We start from the raw sequence: 16,631 nt of genomic DNA, 5'->3' as shown, positions 1-16,631 counted from the left end.
ATAATTTTTAAACCTAAATCTGACCATTACAAAAAATTATGGAGTATCATTTTTATTTGAATTAAATTATGTATAAAATCAGATATAGTGATTAATATACAAATGATGCCATGGTATATATATGGGTTGAGTGCAAAAAAAAAATCATCTACCATCGATATAGTGCGAAACAGTCACGGTGTGATATAAAATTCCCATATACTATCAGTTTGGTGCAATTACCCCCCTATTCACATAAAAAGACATTAATACCCTCTCTAATATAAATTTCCGAGTTAAGTGCAAAAATTCCCCTTGATATATAGGGTTTGTGCAGAAATAGTCCCTACTTTTTGAAATTGTGTATTTTAGTTCATAAAATTCAAAACAGCTGCAAATAAGCCATTTGACCACTTTTTCATCAAAATTGACATAAAATAAATTCAAAAAAAATAAAAAAAATACATGACATTTTATTCTCATTTGAAAAAACATATACTATATATATACAATATATATGTAAATATATATTTTCTTTTTCCTAGAAAAAAAAAATATATATATATATATATATATACACAATACCATAATTTCCTCTTAAAAGAATCCATAGTAGAGCAAGCCGATGAGTATTTGTATGAAAAAAGTAGTTTCACTGCCCTCGAGTTGAAGAAAGTAGGAAGCACAACACCCTTTTAGGTCCCCTAAAAACATAAAGTGAGCAAATGCATGCAATTTTGAAATTAGAGTGATTATAATTTCCAAAAATAAAGAACTATCATCCTTGAAATTTATCATAATTACTGTATAAACCAAATGCATTATTTGTTGGAAAATTATCAATTAGTTTAACTAATTTACAGTGGGTAAAAAGAAAAAAATCCATTTTACTGTAATAATCAAGAGGTATAAATTTCTATTTTTTAGTATATCTTTAATTTAGTTTAGAATTCATTAGTAATTAATTTTTTTTCAGTTTTGTCATTACTTATTGAATATCTTAAATATATTTATTTTAAGGTTAATGATATTAATTGGATAATATTAAATTTTGTAACTATTAGTATAAAATTTATGTGAAAAAAAAATTCAAAAATAAAAGTTAATGGTCTTAAATTAATCAGTATTTTTGGAATTTTTAGGCTCAGTCTGGTTAAATGAAAATTAGTAGTGGTTATATTCTATATTTGTTTAGCATGAATTTTTTACATTGCCTAATTTTTTTAATATTATTTCATTTATATTAGAGAGGGTATTAATGTTTTTTTATGCAAATATGGGGTAATTAGACCAAATTAATAGTACATGGGGTTTTATACACACGAGGACTGTTTTGCTCTATGTCGATAGTAGAATGGGGGTTTTTGTACTTAACCCAATGACAAAATAGGGTTTTTGAATTTATTTTATGTCAATTTTGATTAAAGAGTGATGAAATGACTTATTTATGCATTTTTTGAATTTTATGAACTGAAATGCACAATTTCAAAAAGTAAAAATTATTTATGCACAAATCCTATATATTAGAGAGTGTTTTGCACTTAACTCTCTCTCTCTCTCTCATATATATATATATATATATATATATATATATATAGATGAAAAGGTTTGGAAATTGCAGATCGACAAAATGAAGTCACGAGAAAACCCAAATCCAATTTATGGTAGGTAACAACAACCTACCTACCTAGTAGAATGGCCAAGATTCTCTGTGTCTCTTTCTCTCCTATATAATATCAGCAACTTGCAGGAATTTGACTTTATATATATAGCTGGTACTGTTAATCTCATGCGTATATAAACCATATGACAAAAATTATGGACCTTCTTAATTAATTCTTTAATTATTGTTGACCCAAGTCTCAATAATTCCAGGTTTCGTTTGGATGTTTTCATTTTTCTTCATTCATTCTTGATAGTTGACCCAGAAATTCAATGTTTCTTTGGATGTTTTCATTTCTTAAACATAGTTTAAGGACAATTACGAATATGTTTTAATTCCCACATATTACAATATTATTTTACACCTACTCACATCTCATAAACATTCTAGGTGTAACAAACAAGAGCAACAAACACAATCTGATTTTACAACAATATTTGTTGTCGTGTAATAAGTTAATCTCCAAATTTGTCTAACAAATGGAGGGATAAGAGAGAGAAAGAGTATTACAAGAAGATACGAGAAAGCACAACAATGCACCAAGTTGCAGTTAACATCAAGGAATTAAATTGTGATTCTAAAATATGGTTAAAGAACAAAAATGTAAAACACTCGGACTCTGTTTGTTTGGATATAAAATATTTACGATAAAAAAAATATATTAAAATTTAACAAAAATAATTTATTTATTAATTTTCGATAAGTTAATTTACATGTCCCGTCTGATGGACTCGATTTTAATTTTGACGTAGATATTTGCCAAATACCGAAAAAAATAAAAATAAAACAATATTTTACCTAAAAAAAATATTAAAAATATATATATATTTTACTTCGAAACAAACGGAGCCCAATGATAAAATGTCATGTCTTTTTTTTATGTCGTGGTAAAATTATTGTTAGACATTTTATCATCGAGCTCTGTTTGTTTCGAAATAAAATATTTTTTTTTGAAAATATATTTTTATTTTTTTCTCTTTTATATCCAAACAATTGTAAAATTTTATAATACAAGATGGACCATGTCATGTCAAATGTGTCTGGACAATTTTTTTTTTTTCAATTTTTATTTGGGGTTGTAGAAGAGCCATTTTAAATTTTGAAACTTTTTTTTGGAGTTCAAAAGGGACTCATATTGAGTTGACTTCGGGGCCGTAAATTTCATCATTTTTAGAAGAGCCATTTAACAATTATCCTATTTTAGTGATGAAATTCGTATCCTTAATTTTTGGTGATTTTAAAATATAGTGCCAAATTGAGTAATTTTGAGGGTGCTCCACCATTACAGATAGTTATAGTTGTATATATATATAAAAAAAAATTTACACCACAATAATATTTCAATTTTCTGTGCATCTTGATTCACGTAATTTGTTTAATAAATGAATAACCCACTAATACAACAACAATAATCAAGCATTTTTAAATTAATTTTTTTCGCATTTTATCTTTTACTCCAACTACCTCTCAAATATGATTATTTTTAATTATATACTTTCTAGTCTTATGATACCATCTCAACAATTGTATTTATATTCCCACTTAATTTATGCAAAATATTGTTTTATAACCATCAATTTTCGAACTTAAAAAAAGAAAAACTATCAATATTTTATCTGTAAAAGTGTGATTGATTTAGTAGTTATTCCACAAAATGACACAACACAATAAGAAAAGTTTAAATAAAATTCTTATTATCATGACCATCTCATACATAAATACGACATATTTACTTAAATAAGTCTAATCAAATAATAAGATATCGGAAAAAATTAAACCCAACACATTTGATTAACATACCAATTTAAATCGATCCCGTCAAACTATTGTCACCCCACAGTCCACCGAGTTTGAATCGGCTTACTTGAGTCCATACCCGAATGCGCCTGAGCGTTAGGGATAAGTAAGCCTACTGGCTCTAGGTTGTACACGTGTCAGCATCTGAACTGAGAACACCAATGTAGAGACAGCTGGCGTTGTATTTAAAAAAAGCATAACAGACCTCGTACAATCACACTATATTATTGGTTGATTCCGAAAAAGTGAACACGCAATTTTGTCTCCTTCTGACTTTGTTCGATGCCCACCAATAATCACTCGAAACGTGGAAAACCCTATAGTTTTACCAACCAATATCGTCTACTCTCACACAGCACTCACCAATCAACAAATGACGACCATTGTTAGTCCTGCTTTGCTCCGTAGTAGACTCGAGACTCCGTTCCTCAAATCTCTCTTTAACCCAAACCCTAAAATTATCCACAAAAGACAAACCCTAATCAGAAACTTTTCATTGATCTCTAAAATGGAGGAAAGCAGTGTGCTTGCTAATGGTGGAGGTTCGAGCTCTGCTAATTATGTTACCACCCTGTCCAATGGAGGAGATGAGGACAGTCACCATGTGGCTCACTTCGCTTTGTCTCCCTCAAGCGTCCTCAAAATCCAGAAAGGAGACATCACAGAGTGGATCGTCGATGGCTCTTCCGATGCCATTGTAAGTCCTTCTACCTCTTCTTTTAGCGGATCTATAGAGTACTCTATACATATATTAACACATCAAAGGCAGTCTGAGAATCCCGTCGCTTTAGGGTTCGGAGAGAATTAGATGTAAAAGACAGTATGCCCTTTTGAACCCGAACTCCGTTTCATAATATAGGGAGTGTATTTATACCGTTATGTACCCTGGATCGTATAAAAAAGGCTACCCAGGCTCTTTTTTCGTGCGGGGCACTCAACTCTCTACTAAGTACTAACTAGGTAATGATAGAGGATTAAGCTTATTTTACCTCCGTGTGGAGAGATTATTTTTAATTTTGAGACCGGGACCTTCTAATCGTATCGGATCAACTCTACTATTACACCAAGGCCCACTTTCAGGACCCACCCTTATATATAAACACATAAAATTGTACAAAAATTCAAACAATTCATCTTTCTTAGGTCGATCATGATGGATTTTATTGTGAATTTTGGTGCTATTTAATAATTATTGAGTACTGATGGATAACCAGAAGCTTATTATCCAGAAGCTTGTTATCGTAAATATGGTTACATTTTAATCAAGTAAAGCTATAAGAAGAATCATTGGTTTAGGGCCCGTTTGGTATGTGTTTTGTTTTAGGCATTTTATTTTTTGCTAAAACAGTAACAGTGTTTTTGCCATAGTATTGTTTTGGAAAAAAATCGGAAGTACGTTTGGGAATGATATTTTGTTGTGGAAATGTTGTCAAAATAGTTACGTTATAGTTTTGGGCCATGAGCCATTGTCAAAACAAGAAAAAACAATTATTTGGTGTTTTGGTTTTGGGCCACTGTTCACGAAGTGTTTTAGCATCATGTAAAATAAAATAAGGCTGCACAAAACATGCTTTTGTTGTCAAAATTGACACTGTAGCAGCCCAAAAACAAAAACAGCAGAAACAAAACGCGTGTCAAATGTAGCCATAGGTAATTTGTATCGGAGTGTTATATATATATATATATATATATATATATATATATATATATTCCTTTCTTGATTGATGCTTTATGTGATATGGTCGTATTGACATGGGGATTTTTATTTTTTGTTTTTGGAAATGATGTCTATGAGTTGCATTTATGCATATGTCAAGCAAAAATTCACACAAAGCAGTCTAATTTTGTCAAACACCACAGTGACGAGTAATTGTGAGGCTTGCATGATTTTAATCTTTGCAATTATATATATATATTGACAAACAACGTATCACTCATGGCGGGATGTTGATTTGAATTAAATATTAACTAGGTAATTATGAAATGAGATTTGATTTTGAACATTGTTAATGATGACTAATTAACTTTATATTTTCTATATATGTCAACCAACCAAGCACAAAACACACGAGGCCATTGATTGATTAAGGGCCGTTTGGATGTTTCTTGGAAATTTAATTGCCCCATTTTTTTTCATTAAAAAATTAATAATATACATATCTATTTCCACGAGTGTTTGTGAAAATGGTGACACACATCATTAAAAAAAGTGATTTCCTTTTAAAAGTGATCGATGATATGTCGTTAGTTGTAGTGCTGGCTCCCATTTTCTGTAAAGTGGTATCCTTTTGGATGATAGATTTTGTACCTTTAGAAAACTATATAGTGTATAAAAACACAATGAAGCCATTTCATTTCAGAAAAAATGCACCCTAAATAAATTTTGCAATTATTAGTTGATGTCATTGTTTGGAATTTCAAATTATCTAATAAGAGTGCATTTAGAAAACTGAATATAGATTTGCGATTTGAAATCACAAATTGCAGTTGGGATGGATTTAATAGCACCTTTTAGCTGTTAAATCTACTGATTTAGAGGTTAAATTTTATCCGATGATTCGGAAAAAACCAATTCAGTAATGTAAAAGTCTAAACAATGAATTTGCTGAATATAACTTTTAAATGTGTTTTCTTATACTTGGATGAGTACTTTGCACAGGTCAATCCAGCAAATGAGCGAATGCTTGGAGGTGGTGGGGCTGATGGAGGTACATATTTATTATTATTATTATTTTTTTTCCACATATTTCTGATAAAAATGTTTCCAATGAACACTACCACAAGTATGGATGTCTTTTGTCAGCCATACATAGAGCTGCTGGTCCAGAACTTCAAGCTGCATGCTATAATGTCCCAGAAGTCAGACGTGGAGTTCGCTGCCCCACCGGAGAAGCCAGGATTACTCCGTACGGTTTTTTTTTTTTTTTTCCAAGAAGAAACTCACACTCATGTTATCCTTACGAGGACTTTAAAGCTTGTTTGGTTTGTAATTCTGGAAATACTTTTCTGTTTCTCTAAAAACAGTAAATTGTATAAAAAAACACTGCCATTTTTTGAAAACTCGGGTATAAAAATGTATGTTTTCATAGAACTATTTATAGTTTTCTGAAAACAGTTTTTTTTTTTTGTCCGAGTTCTTGGGAATTGTTTTCAGAGTTATAACCAAGTAAACCCTAAACCCACGACTTCCTATTTGAAAGGTGAGAAAATACATAGCACATTTACTAACAAGTTTGACATTTGCAGGGGATTTGGATTACCTGCATCTCATGTAATTCACACTGTAGGGCCCATATATGATGTTGATAGTAACCCCGAGGCCTCTCTGACAAGTGCATACAGGTACATTATTAAGTTTCTTGCTGGTCTTCATGTTAAAAAGTTTGATTTATCATGTCCTAACAAGAGCCCTTTTTGTTACAGAAACAGTTTACGAGTTGCCAAAGAAAACAACATTCAATATATTGCATTCACTGCTATATCGTGTGGTGTCTACGGGTAAGTAAAGAACCATCAGTTGCTCTGAGATGGCAATACCAATCAAATGCAAAAAAACTTGTGAAATTTCTGTCGCCTTTCTCAAATCTCGAGATAATTTCTTTAATTAGCTCAATGTTATCAAAAGTCCAAGGCACTAGAGGTCTTCTAGAGCCTAGGCGCGAGGCGAGACTATTAAAGAATTCAAATTCCATATTAAAGGCACAAATAATGTCAAATGCGCACTTGGGCACACTACAGGAGTTAGTCTTGCGCCTATATAATCCTGGAGCCTAGGCGTGCGGCGCGCCTTTGACAACATTGAATCAGCTGGATTGAGATGTAGACATTTTAGTAACTTGGACTCGTACAGTAATTCATTGGATGATTCTTTTTGTATAAATCCATCTTTTGATAGCACAAGTAGCAATTAATGTACCGAGTCTTTTCTGTATTTGTTGTTGATGGAGAGCGTAACCCTGAATCTTTCATTTCATATTCAAATTTTATTTCAGATATCCTTATGGTGAAGCTGCTACTGTGGCTATATCTTCAATCAGAGAGTTTGCAAATGACTTCAAAGAGGTATGTATGTAAATTCTTGGATTTCTTCATCAAATGATTGCAATTTGCATTGTGAAATACTTCAAATGAATAGCATAAACCATTTTATTTTACTAGTGAATACTAATTTGAATATATATATATACTTTTTAAACTTTATGCAATGGTTGCAGGTCCACTTTGTTCTGTTCTCGGATGATATCTACAATGTTTGGTTGAACAAGACGAAAGAGTTGCTCCAAAATTAGCCCATGTGTAGAATCATGGCTACTTCTCTAGTATGTACGGGTGATGCAGAAAGCATTAGATGGAAGTATAAATGGCATGTTGATATCTCTCTATGTGAAACTGCTAGTGGCTCCACAAAACTAATAATATAGGTGTTGACCTCTGTATTAAAGATCACAATAATAGTATTATTTGTTTTACATGTTTAGGCAGTAGGTTCCTTCCTGTGTATGTTTGCTTATTCTTGATGCTTGTACCCCACAGAGAAGATGAATAAATAAAAAAATAAAATGATAAATAAAAGACAAAATGATACTCACTCCCCTCTTTTAATACTCTTATGTAGTTTCTTTACAAAAACGATGTCACAGTTGTGTCCTTTCAAAAGGAAATATTCTTATTACTTTAGATTTGAAGGGTAATTTTGTCATTCCATTTTTAAAAATCATATGGGAGCATAAAAGTATAAAAATGGTGTGCGAATGTCAGTCCAAGCCTTTTCTGTTCTTTTTTTCTTTTTTAAAATCTTGGCATACGAAGGGAAGGAAAAATTTAAACACAAAAATAACCGATCAGAGAACGAGAACTGGGCGTTCTCGCCCTTTAAGTAATGCCCCAAGCCCCACTCTATTTGCATATAGTAGTAAGTTATTACTCCTATATGAATTCCATTATGTACTCTCAAAAGCGTGACAATTTTACGAGTAAATAAATTTGCTAGAATGCCTCCTGATAGGAAGTTCCACTTGGTTCACACCTACTTTCATGAATCTTCCGTTCCTTGCGGTAGATTTGCTTTCAAGAAATCTTCCATCGACTTCGAAGCCCTTAAATGTCATTGTCAGCTGTAATTTGTTTCACTGGCAAACATTTCAAAAGCACAGAAATTCTCATTACCAGATCACAACACTGTCAACACAAGGATTCACATTGCAAAACCCATGCATAATCAAACATTGTGCAATGTTTAACAATCTCAAATTATGTCGTATCATGTTTGGCGTCGTACCATTGCAATGCTGGCTCATATTTCTTTCTTCCTCGACAAATAGCAAAATTTGAAAAACAACCAACTATATGATACTTGAAACAAACACGGTAGGACCTTCAGAAGTAGATAACAACTCAGAAACAGCAGGCCACTCAATCTTCACAATGACCCTGTTTGTACAAGCAGGACCATCTTATTCCATAACAAACCAGGGGAGATCACCCTTTCAGTTTTAATGAAAAAGGCAAGATGAAGTAGCGCATTGCACACGAAGTTGAGATCCGTAGGCAGGACATCTGGTTCACAAATCTTTTTCCTTGGCTAAACTCCGTGGGATTCTGCCAATAACACTTTCATCCACTATCTTATAGTGTTTCGAAAATTTTCGGTGGATCAAACCAGCATACCGATCAACATGCTCTTCATATCTGTTGTACAGGGCGGGAAGAGTGACAGATAAAAGGACTCCTGTCACAGTTCAAATGGCAAAAATGTAAGAACATAAATGATTAAAACTTCACAGGACTTCTAAACAATGAATTCCAAGCGTAAATACCTAGTTGAAAGCACCTCAATACAAAGATCAACAGATCCATAATCATTAACAACCCACAAAAGGAAATGGCTCAATCAGATCCACATTAACAGGTGGTACAGCAGGTTAACTTGTTAACTTTATGAATAATTGATTCCAATAACATATTAAAAAACCCAAAATACAGCAAAATACTAAACAATAAGTGAAAAAATAAGTACCAATTCTCATTCATTTGAATCTACACCTTTTATTTCAGATCCACAAAATATGGCATCTAGAGCATAAAATCATATAATGTCTGCAGAAAATACCATTTCTCTTGATCTAAATACCATTTCTCGTGGCATGTTCAATGGAATTGAATCAATCCATCTTGTTAAACAAGGTCAAAATGAAAACGTTGTCTTCGTGAGAACATTTTACAAACTCACATAGGTTATATTACATTTTAATTTAAAACTCCAATTTAATATCCACTATTTGTTTGCTTTATATATTAATTCTGCAGGCCCTGAATCCACAAAACATCTTGAAAGTAAGAGCATACTTCTTTATGCCCTAGGGATTAAAATTCCAAAGAAAATCAAATTCATTTACGATGTTGTTAATTGAACTAAAAACATACAAACACACTGCTCAAGTACAAAAATGCAAAACAAGATGATATTAAAAAAAGTACGAGGGCAGAGGTCTAACATAAGGTCACTAAGACCCTTCATTAGACAAAAATCACGTTTTTGGATGAGAAACACTGCAAGTGGCATAAGAAATATACAAGCCTAAAAATATACATAAAAAACAAACGAATATAAAAATAGAAGAACCATATAAGAAATATAAGCATAAATTAATGAAACATTTGGCATTATTTGCACTGAGTTATTTTGTTTGGACCCACATTCTCAAGTTGTCGGCGACTATATTTGATCACTACAACAAGCAAGAGCCGCAATCTCTCTCATGTTCGTATATATGTGCATATCCTATAATATTTGATATTTCTTTTGCTATTTTCATGTTAAAGTATTTTTTATGTTATCGCCTTCACTTTATGTTTACTTTGTTAATTTGAAATTTCACTAATTTCAGTATTTGCATTCACGGATTAATTGTAGATATAATATTCAACAGCCTGAATTCACCAATGCACAGAATCATAGAAACTTGAGATAGACAACGATTTAATTATAGCCTAATTTTTATAGCAATAGACCTCAATGATCAGCCTACAAACCTCATCAATAGGAAAAAAACAACAAAGCTAGAATACGCCATATGTGGCTCTAATGAAACAACTGAGAGTCTGAATTACCCGAACATGATTCAGAAATGAAAAAAGGAAAGGAATAAAGGAAAGAAAATAAAATAAAATAAAACAAAAGTTTGGATAGTTTGTGTCAAAATACATCACCTACTGCAATGAGCTGACTGACAAGGATGAATTCACATACCAATATAGGCAAGCGTGCAGAAAGAAACTACAGTACCAATGACAGACAAGAGCCACAGACAGACCACCACCTGTCAATTTGACAAAGTTTAATCAGAAAATATCTTGATTACAGTGAACAATTAAGGTAGAGACATAGTTTTGGTTGAATGAATTCCAAGGATAATTTTCTACGTTGCTAACCACAAATAACCCATGAGGCATGCAGGATGAAGGTCAACAACATCATGGAATAATATCTATACTAATGTCCAAATCCAACCAAGTTGGTGAACAAAATGGTCATTGTGTATACTTTTTCTCCAATTTACATTAAATAATGTGTACAGCATTTATATTAAGGCCATGTATTAGCTATTACCTACTTTAATATGGCACTTACCAAACATCATTCGCCAAACTTGTGTATTATGAAACCAAAATTAACAGCATCCGGCAATTGACTAAACTCAACTCAACTCAATAAAGCTCCATTCCAACCACTCGAGGTGGTTATACAATCCACGCTCTTCCATTTTGTTCTACTAGGAGGATCATAATTATAAAATAGAAACTATTTTGGCTTTCCTTACTACCTAATCCTGACAATCCACCCCCCTGACCTCCCTTTGTTAGCTAGAAAATCACTTTAATCACATTGTTAACTAGAGATCCTCCCTCCCTCCCTCCCTCCCTCACACACACATTTCACTTGCAAACCATATTTTCGTTTTCTTTCTTTTCATAAACAATACTATCTTTTAAATGCCTTTTTACACGATAAAAGTATTATTTATCTTAAAAATAATGAATGTATGTATAATATGAAAGAATGAATTTTATCTTAAATGTGATTGAATTATGTTCATGACATATTGACTGTCACTAACCTTAAAAAATAGTCTGAAGTCTTTGCCACGGGTGATATCATGAGCCATAAGCAGAACATAATTAATTTTGACACGAAAAGATGCTGCAGCATTATTGACCATTTCTTCTGACAAGACTAGTTCAGGTAATGTTTGAAGTTGTCTGCACAAAAAGAATCAGTAATCATTTTTTTTTGATAAGTAAAAAAGAATCAGTAATCATAAATAACTCCAGCACTAAAACAATGAAACAAATATTATCAATGTTCACAGAGGGTTGAACAATCATACTCATTTCTAAAAGCAGCATAGTTGGCCCGGGAAAACAACAATACAATCAAAATCAGTAAGACGTCGGAACAAACTGATAAGAATGACAATCCTGACCGCTCAAATAGGATCCACGCAACTGTAGCAACAACAACGATGCCACATGAAACACGCCGCCGCTTCCACAATATAACATCAGCAGCTAAGAACAAAGTACACCATAAATAAGTTGAACATATCCATGACAAAGCAATCATAAACACGGAAAGAGGATGAATGCAGGGAGAATATTAGGAAAATAACACTAAGGTCGTTCAATTTTGTTTCTTTGCATTAGATAAATCCAAACAGAACGTTGATACTGCAATAACAAGATGCTGCCCCCTTTTACGTGTAGCAAAAAAGTTAGCAACAGCTAACAGAAAAGAAGGGTAGCGAAAGAGTCATGATATTCATGCCGACTAGTAAGACCTATTTGTCAAAATGAAACAATTAAGGCCGTTGATGGTCTGAAGTAAGGCCTAAAACTGGGTCCCACTTCAGGGCATCAATGGCCATAATTGTTTCACTTTGACAAATAGGCCTAACTAGTAGGCCTAAATATCAATGACTGTCAAATGAGGTATTAATTTTAATTAACTATGGCTCAATTCTCAAAAGCAAAATTAAATGCACATTGTACCTAAAATTTGAGGGAAAACCACTCAAAAAATAAAGTTCAATAAGATAGCAAGAACTGCCCACAACAGTCTAAACACAAGAACTCTCAATTTTTTTTGTCCTTGATTACAATTATAAAAATAACAATTTCCACACTGACATAAACGTAGCAAGTTTGACATTAAAGTTTCATACTTAGGGACTTAGATTGCTTAATTTAGATACTTCCTCAAAAGGGATACATCAAACCAGAGTACAAAAAATTCTTCACTGGGCAGTGGATAAAAGGTTTTTGTTTATTCTTTCATTTTAATTCATTAATGAATGGATATCAACTTCATCAGCACCCGACTTTTGCTCAATAAATGAATAAGTTCAATATATATGTACATATATAAACACACATATAGGAAGAAGAATAGACTATATTACCTTTACCACCACCCATCATCTGGTGAATCGTAGTTCGTCGACCGAATAATCGGTACGACGAGCTACAAGATGTCGACGAAGTACAACACGTACTGTTCCTTCCATCTCCATCACCCTCAAGATTGCAGACATCGTTTGCATTTTCCATGAAATTCACTGTCAACACATGACACTACAAAAATGATAACAAAAGAGTCCTACAACTATACAAGCAAAATTGAAACAAAAATTGAACATTCAAACAACTTCACTCAAAAAATTTGTATAAAAGACATCATATGCATTTTCCATAAAATTCACTGTTAACACATAACACCACCAAAATTGAAACAAAAATAAATGTAAATATATTGTTAATTTACTGAATAATCGAAAATTCAATCAGAAACTGTAGGACAATCGTGTAGAACAGATTTGTAACCCTAGATGTGAATCACAAACCTCGGTCAAGCAAACGTGACGGTTCGAGCCGCTGAGTTGAACAATATTTTCAGGGATTGGAAGTTGTAATCTCAATTGGAAAGTGATCAAATAGGTTGGTGATGGATCGATGATCGTTGAAGGCTTTTTTTTATTGAGTCAATGAACAAACTCTTTCAACACATATCGATGAACAAAAACATTCGTCTCGATAGAGAAAGTTTACCGGCACCAAACGACGTCGTTCGTCGGTCCAAAGCCACCGAATTGGTACTATATGGTTTGTTTATCCACGTTCTTGAAAGCGCGTGGCGAACCGCTCATTACATTTGCCATTCATAATTATTTAACTTTAATAGTAGTAGTAATTTTGTATTAGAAAAATTATCTTTAATAGTACATGTATTAAAAGACAAATAATTCGCAAACTCAAGTCAATACTAAAGTCTCAATGCATTAAACATTAAAACCATATATATATTTATATATGTATGTCTAGTAAAATAATGGGCTAAAATCGTAAAAATCCCATCTTGTTTACAAAAACGACATACAACCTTCTTAATTATTAAATTTTTTTCTAAACTAACAAAAACTATCACGATGCTCCATTTATGTGACAGAAGAAATAACACGAATTAAGCATTCTTGAGTATTAAATTGATGTTGTGAATTCATGATATGTAGTGATACAAGGAACACATAGAATCCACCACCGAGGACTAAGTTCAATCTTCCTTTTAAACGGAAGGTTAAGTGATCGAGTCCTCAAGGAAACAAATGTGTTTGTGTGTAATTTACTGAGCTAGAAAGACCCCAGAGCAACTAGCCTCTTCATAGTTTTCTGCCTTGTTACGGCACTGGTGTTTTGTGTGACACATTTTAGAATGGTGGCTATGGTTGCAGGCTTGTATTTACTTAGGCATCCAAAGTTCAGAAGCAAGATGCCTTCAGTTCCAAGCAATTTCTTCACGAGATAGAATCATTAAATTATTGTGAAATGACAATAATGCCCTTGATATTACATTAATATTTTATTAGACTGAAATTGTTGATTTTAAATGATAATTATGCCCTCAATATCTCTACACACACACGTGTCAGCCGCTGTAGACACTAAAATTTTAGTGAGTTTTGGTTTTGACAAATGGACCCATTAAATATGGGCCTAATGTTTAATTAAGTTATTATATTGGCCCAAGCTTGGTCCACTTAAATTATTTAATTAGCCCAGTCCAGATGGTTAAATAAACAGATAGTTATTCCTAATAAAATATATTTGAAATGATTATTTTTAAGGATAATTATCATAATATAACCGGCTCCGCCCAGTCATAATTTTATCCTTATCAGGGAATGACACGTATCATTATCCTATCAACCCAAGAAGCCTATAAATAGAGGCCTGGAGGAAGAAGAAGGGGACACAAATTGAGAGTCCAGAAATTCAAAGACTCAAAAATCCAGAAGGTCCAGAAATTAAGGGAATCAGAAATCCAGAGGGCCAGAAATCCAGAGGGTAAACCTGAAGGCGAAGAACACCAAGCACATCCAAAGTCATGTCGTTCTTCACCAAATTAGAGAGCGAAAATAGTCGAAGAAGCTAAGAAACCACATTAAACGTATCCGACTCACTTTTCGGTCGCAATGCCATTCATATGCCTGATCCTGACAATGAACATTGTTCTTCTCATTGGACACGCATTCAAATGCCTGATCCCGACAATGAACATTGTTCTTCTCATTGGACACGTAAGGCTACAGGTGACCTCACCAACTTTGGTATTGATCAGATTAATGAAGAATCCATTGTTTCGGAAGCCTTGATATTAAATTCTCCACTTCATGAGAGAATAGTTGAGGAAAACCAGTTTTCACTCTTAGGTCTCAATGTTCAGGCGAAAGAAGTATCATGGAGTATTCCCTGTATACTTTATGTTGCTTTGCCACACGCAGAACTATATTGGGAGTGGTTAGAAGATGTCTTGGCGCATTTCCACGACTTTCTATCAAAACAACAACTATATGGTGCTCTGTTCGCCTCTCTATTTTCATATGATCGACATGAAAATGTATTCAAAGCATTCCTTGAATGTTGGTGCTCAGCCACTAATATTCTTCATGATTCTATTGGTAAGCTGTCTTCATATGATCACCATGGAGATGTATTCAAAGCATTCCTCGAATGTTGGTGCCCAGCCACTAATATTCGTTATGGTTCTATAGGCGAGCTGTCTTCATATGATCACCATGGAGATGTATTTAAAGCATTCCTCGAATGTTGGTGCCCAACCACTAATATTCTTCAAGGTTCTATCGGTGAGTGAAATTTTTTTTCTTCGACACCTCAACAGAAAGCCAAATTTCTCTTTCAGCAACACCTCGGCAGCGAGCAGAATTATTTTCTTCAACGACATCTCAACGGAAAGCCAAATTTCTCTTTCAGCAATACATCGACAGCGAGCAAATATTTTTTTAGCAATACCTCGACGGAAAGCCAAAATTTTCTTTCAGCAACACCTCGGTGGCGAGCAAATTTTTTTTTTTTCTTTCAACGACACTTCAGTGGTGAGTCAAAATTTTGTTGTAACAACACCTTGGTGATGAATTGGATTCTTCAGCGATGCCTTGGCGGCAAGCAAAATTTTTCTTTCAGCAATACCTCGGTAGTGAGCAGAATTTTTCTAGGCAGCTACAGTTTGGCGACAAACCAATTTATTTCTTCGCAGCTACACTTTGCCGGATCAAAATTTCTTTTGTAGCTATAACTATGATGACAGACCAAAATTCTTTTTTGCAGCTACACTTTGGCGGCCGGTCAAATTTCTTCCTTGTAGTTACAATTTAACAACAGACCAAAATTTTCTTTGCAGCTATACTTTGGTGGCGTGCCAAGTTGACAGGGTGCGACGAATCACTTTTGATATCACGCGATGAGCACACTTTGCCCCCTTTTTTTTTATGTTGACTGAACTTGGAACAAACTTCCAAGATGCTTACATACCCTAAATAGGGATCAAGTCATCATGTAGTTCACAAATTTTTTTTTTTTTTTTTTTTTTTTTTTTTTTTTTTTTTTTTTTTTTTCAGGTAGACAAATTAAACTCTTGTCAAGGAATATCATTGAAATTTTGTTTTTTGGCAAACAGTTTATACTCGTGTCAATGAGTTCTTGATATTTTTTTCAGGTACACAGTTTAAACTCGTGTTAAGGAATGTCATTTTTTTTTTTAAGAGACAGTTTAAACTCGTATCAAGGAGTGTTTTTTTTTTTTTTTGGAGACAGTTTAAACTCATATCAAGGAATTCTTGAT

The 16,631-nt window shown here is 33.1% G+C and overlaps 2 protein-coding genes across 3 annotated transcripts; one reads left to right on the top strand and one right to left on the bottom strand.

Annotated features, from left to right (window-relative positions):
* Positions 1–3,768: 3,768 nt before the first annotated feature.
* LOC132312849 (uncharacterized) lies at positions 3,769–7,910 on the top strand. The gene is made up of 7 exons (XM_059811385.1): positions 3,769–4,136; positions 6,099–6,147; positions 6,243–6,345; positions 6,686–6,781; positions 6,863–6,937; positions 7,432–7,501; positions 7,654–7,910. Exons 1-7 carry the CDS (start codon positions 3,813–3,815, stop codon positions 7,726–7,728), a joined length of 792 nt encoding a protein of 263 aa, XP_059667368.1. The 5' UTR covers positions 3,769–3,812; the 3' UTR covers positions 7,729–7,910.
* Positions 7,911–8,578: 668 nt separating this feature from the next.
* LOC132312850 (reticulon-like protein B16) lies at positions 8,579–13,538 on the bottom strand. 2 transcript variants are annotated; one of them, XM_059811388.1, is made up of 6 exons: positions 13,339–13,538; positions 12,898–13,069; positions 11,827–12,007; positions 11,557–11,698; positions 10,689–10,758; positions 8,579–9,167 (listed from the first exon to the last, which is right to left on the bottom strand). In XM_059811388.1, exons 2-6 carry the CDS (start codon positions 13,043–13,045, stop codon positions 9,001–9,003), a joined length of 708 nt encoding a protein of 235 aa, XP_059667371.1. In that variant the 5' UTR covers positions 13,046–13,069; positions 13,339–13,538; the 3' UTR covers positions 8,579–9,000. The 2 variants fall into 2 exon arrangements, with proteins under 2 accessions (XP_059667371.1, XP_059667369.1); XM_059811386.1 differs by having other exon boundaries at positions 12,898–13,053; positions 13,339–13,536.
* Between the last annotated feature and the right edge of the window lie 3,093 nt (positions 13,539–16,631).

Source organism: Cornus florida, unplaced genomic scaffold, assembly GCF_030987335.1.
Source record: "Cornus florida cultivar Cherokee Brave unplaced genomic scaffold, ASM3098733v1 CherokeeBrave_3.0.0_Hap2_Chr06, whole genome shotgun sequence".
NCBI lineage: Eukaryota > Viridiplantae > Streptophyta > Magnoliopsida > Cornales > Cornaceae > Cornus > Cornus florida.
Note: the sequence above shows the minus strand (reverse complement) of the source record. Positions and strands in the feature narration are given on the sequence as shown.

What these genes read in the sequence shown, in the direction of transcription:
- LOC132312849 (XM_059811385.1), top strand. Translation starts at nt 3,813, where the DNA reads ATGACGACCATTGTTAGTCCTGCTTTGCTCCGTAGTAGACTCGAGACT. An exon ending in ATGGCTCTTCCGATGCCATT is followed by an intron (nt 4,137 to 6,098) that starts GTAAGTCCTTCT and finishes TACTTTGCACAG; the next exon opens with GTCAATCCAGCAAATGAGCG. An exon ending in TCTCTGACAAGTGCATACAG is followed by an intron (nt 6,782 to 6,862) that starts GTACATTATTAA and finishes TTTTTGTTACAG; the next exon opens with AAACAGTTTACGAGTTGCCA.
- LOC132312850 (XM_059811388.1), bottom strand. Translation starts at nt 13,045, where the DNA reads ATGGAAAATGCAAACGATGTCTGCAATCTTGAGGGTGATGGAGATGGA. An exon ending in ACTTCAGACTATTTTTTAAG is followed by an intron (nt 10,759 to 11,556) that starts GTTAGTGACAGT and finishes TCAAATTGACAG; the next exon opens with GTGGTGGTCTGTCTGTGGCT. An exon ending in CTGCACGCTTGCCTATATTG is followed by an intron (nt 9,168 to 10,688) that starts GTATGTGAATTC and finishes GAACTGTGACAG; the next exon opens with GAGTCCTTTTATCTGTCACT.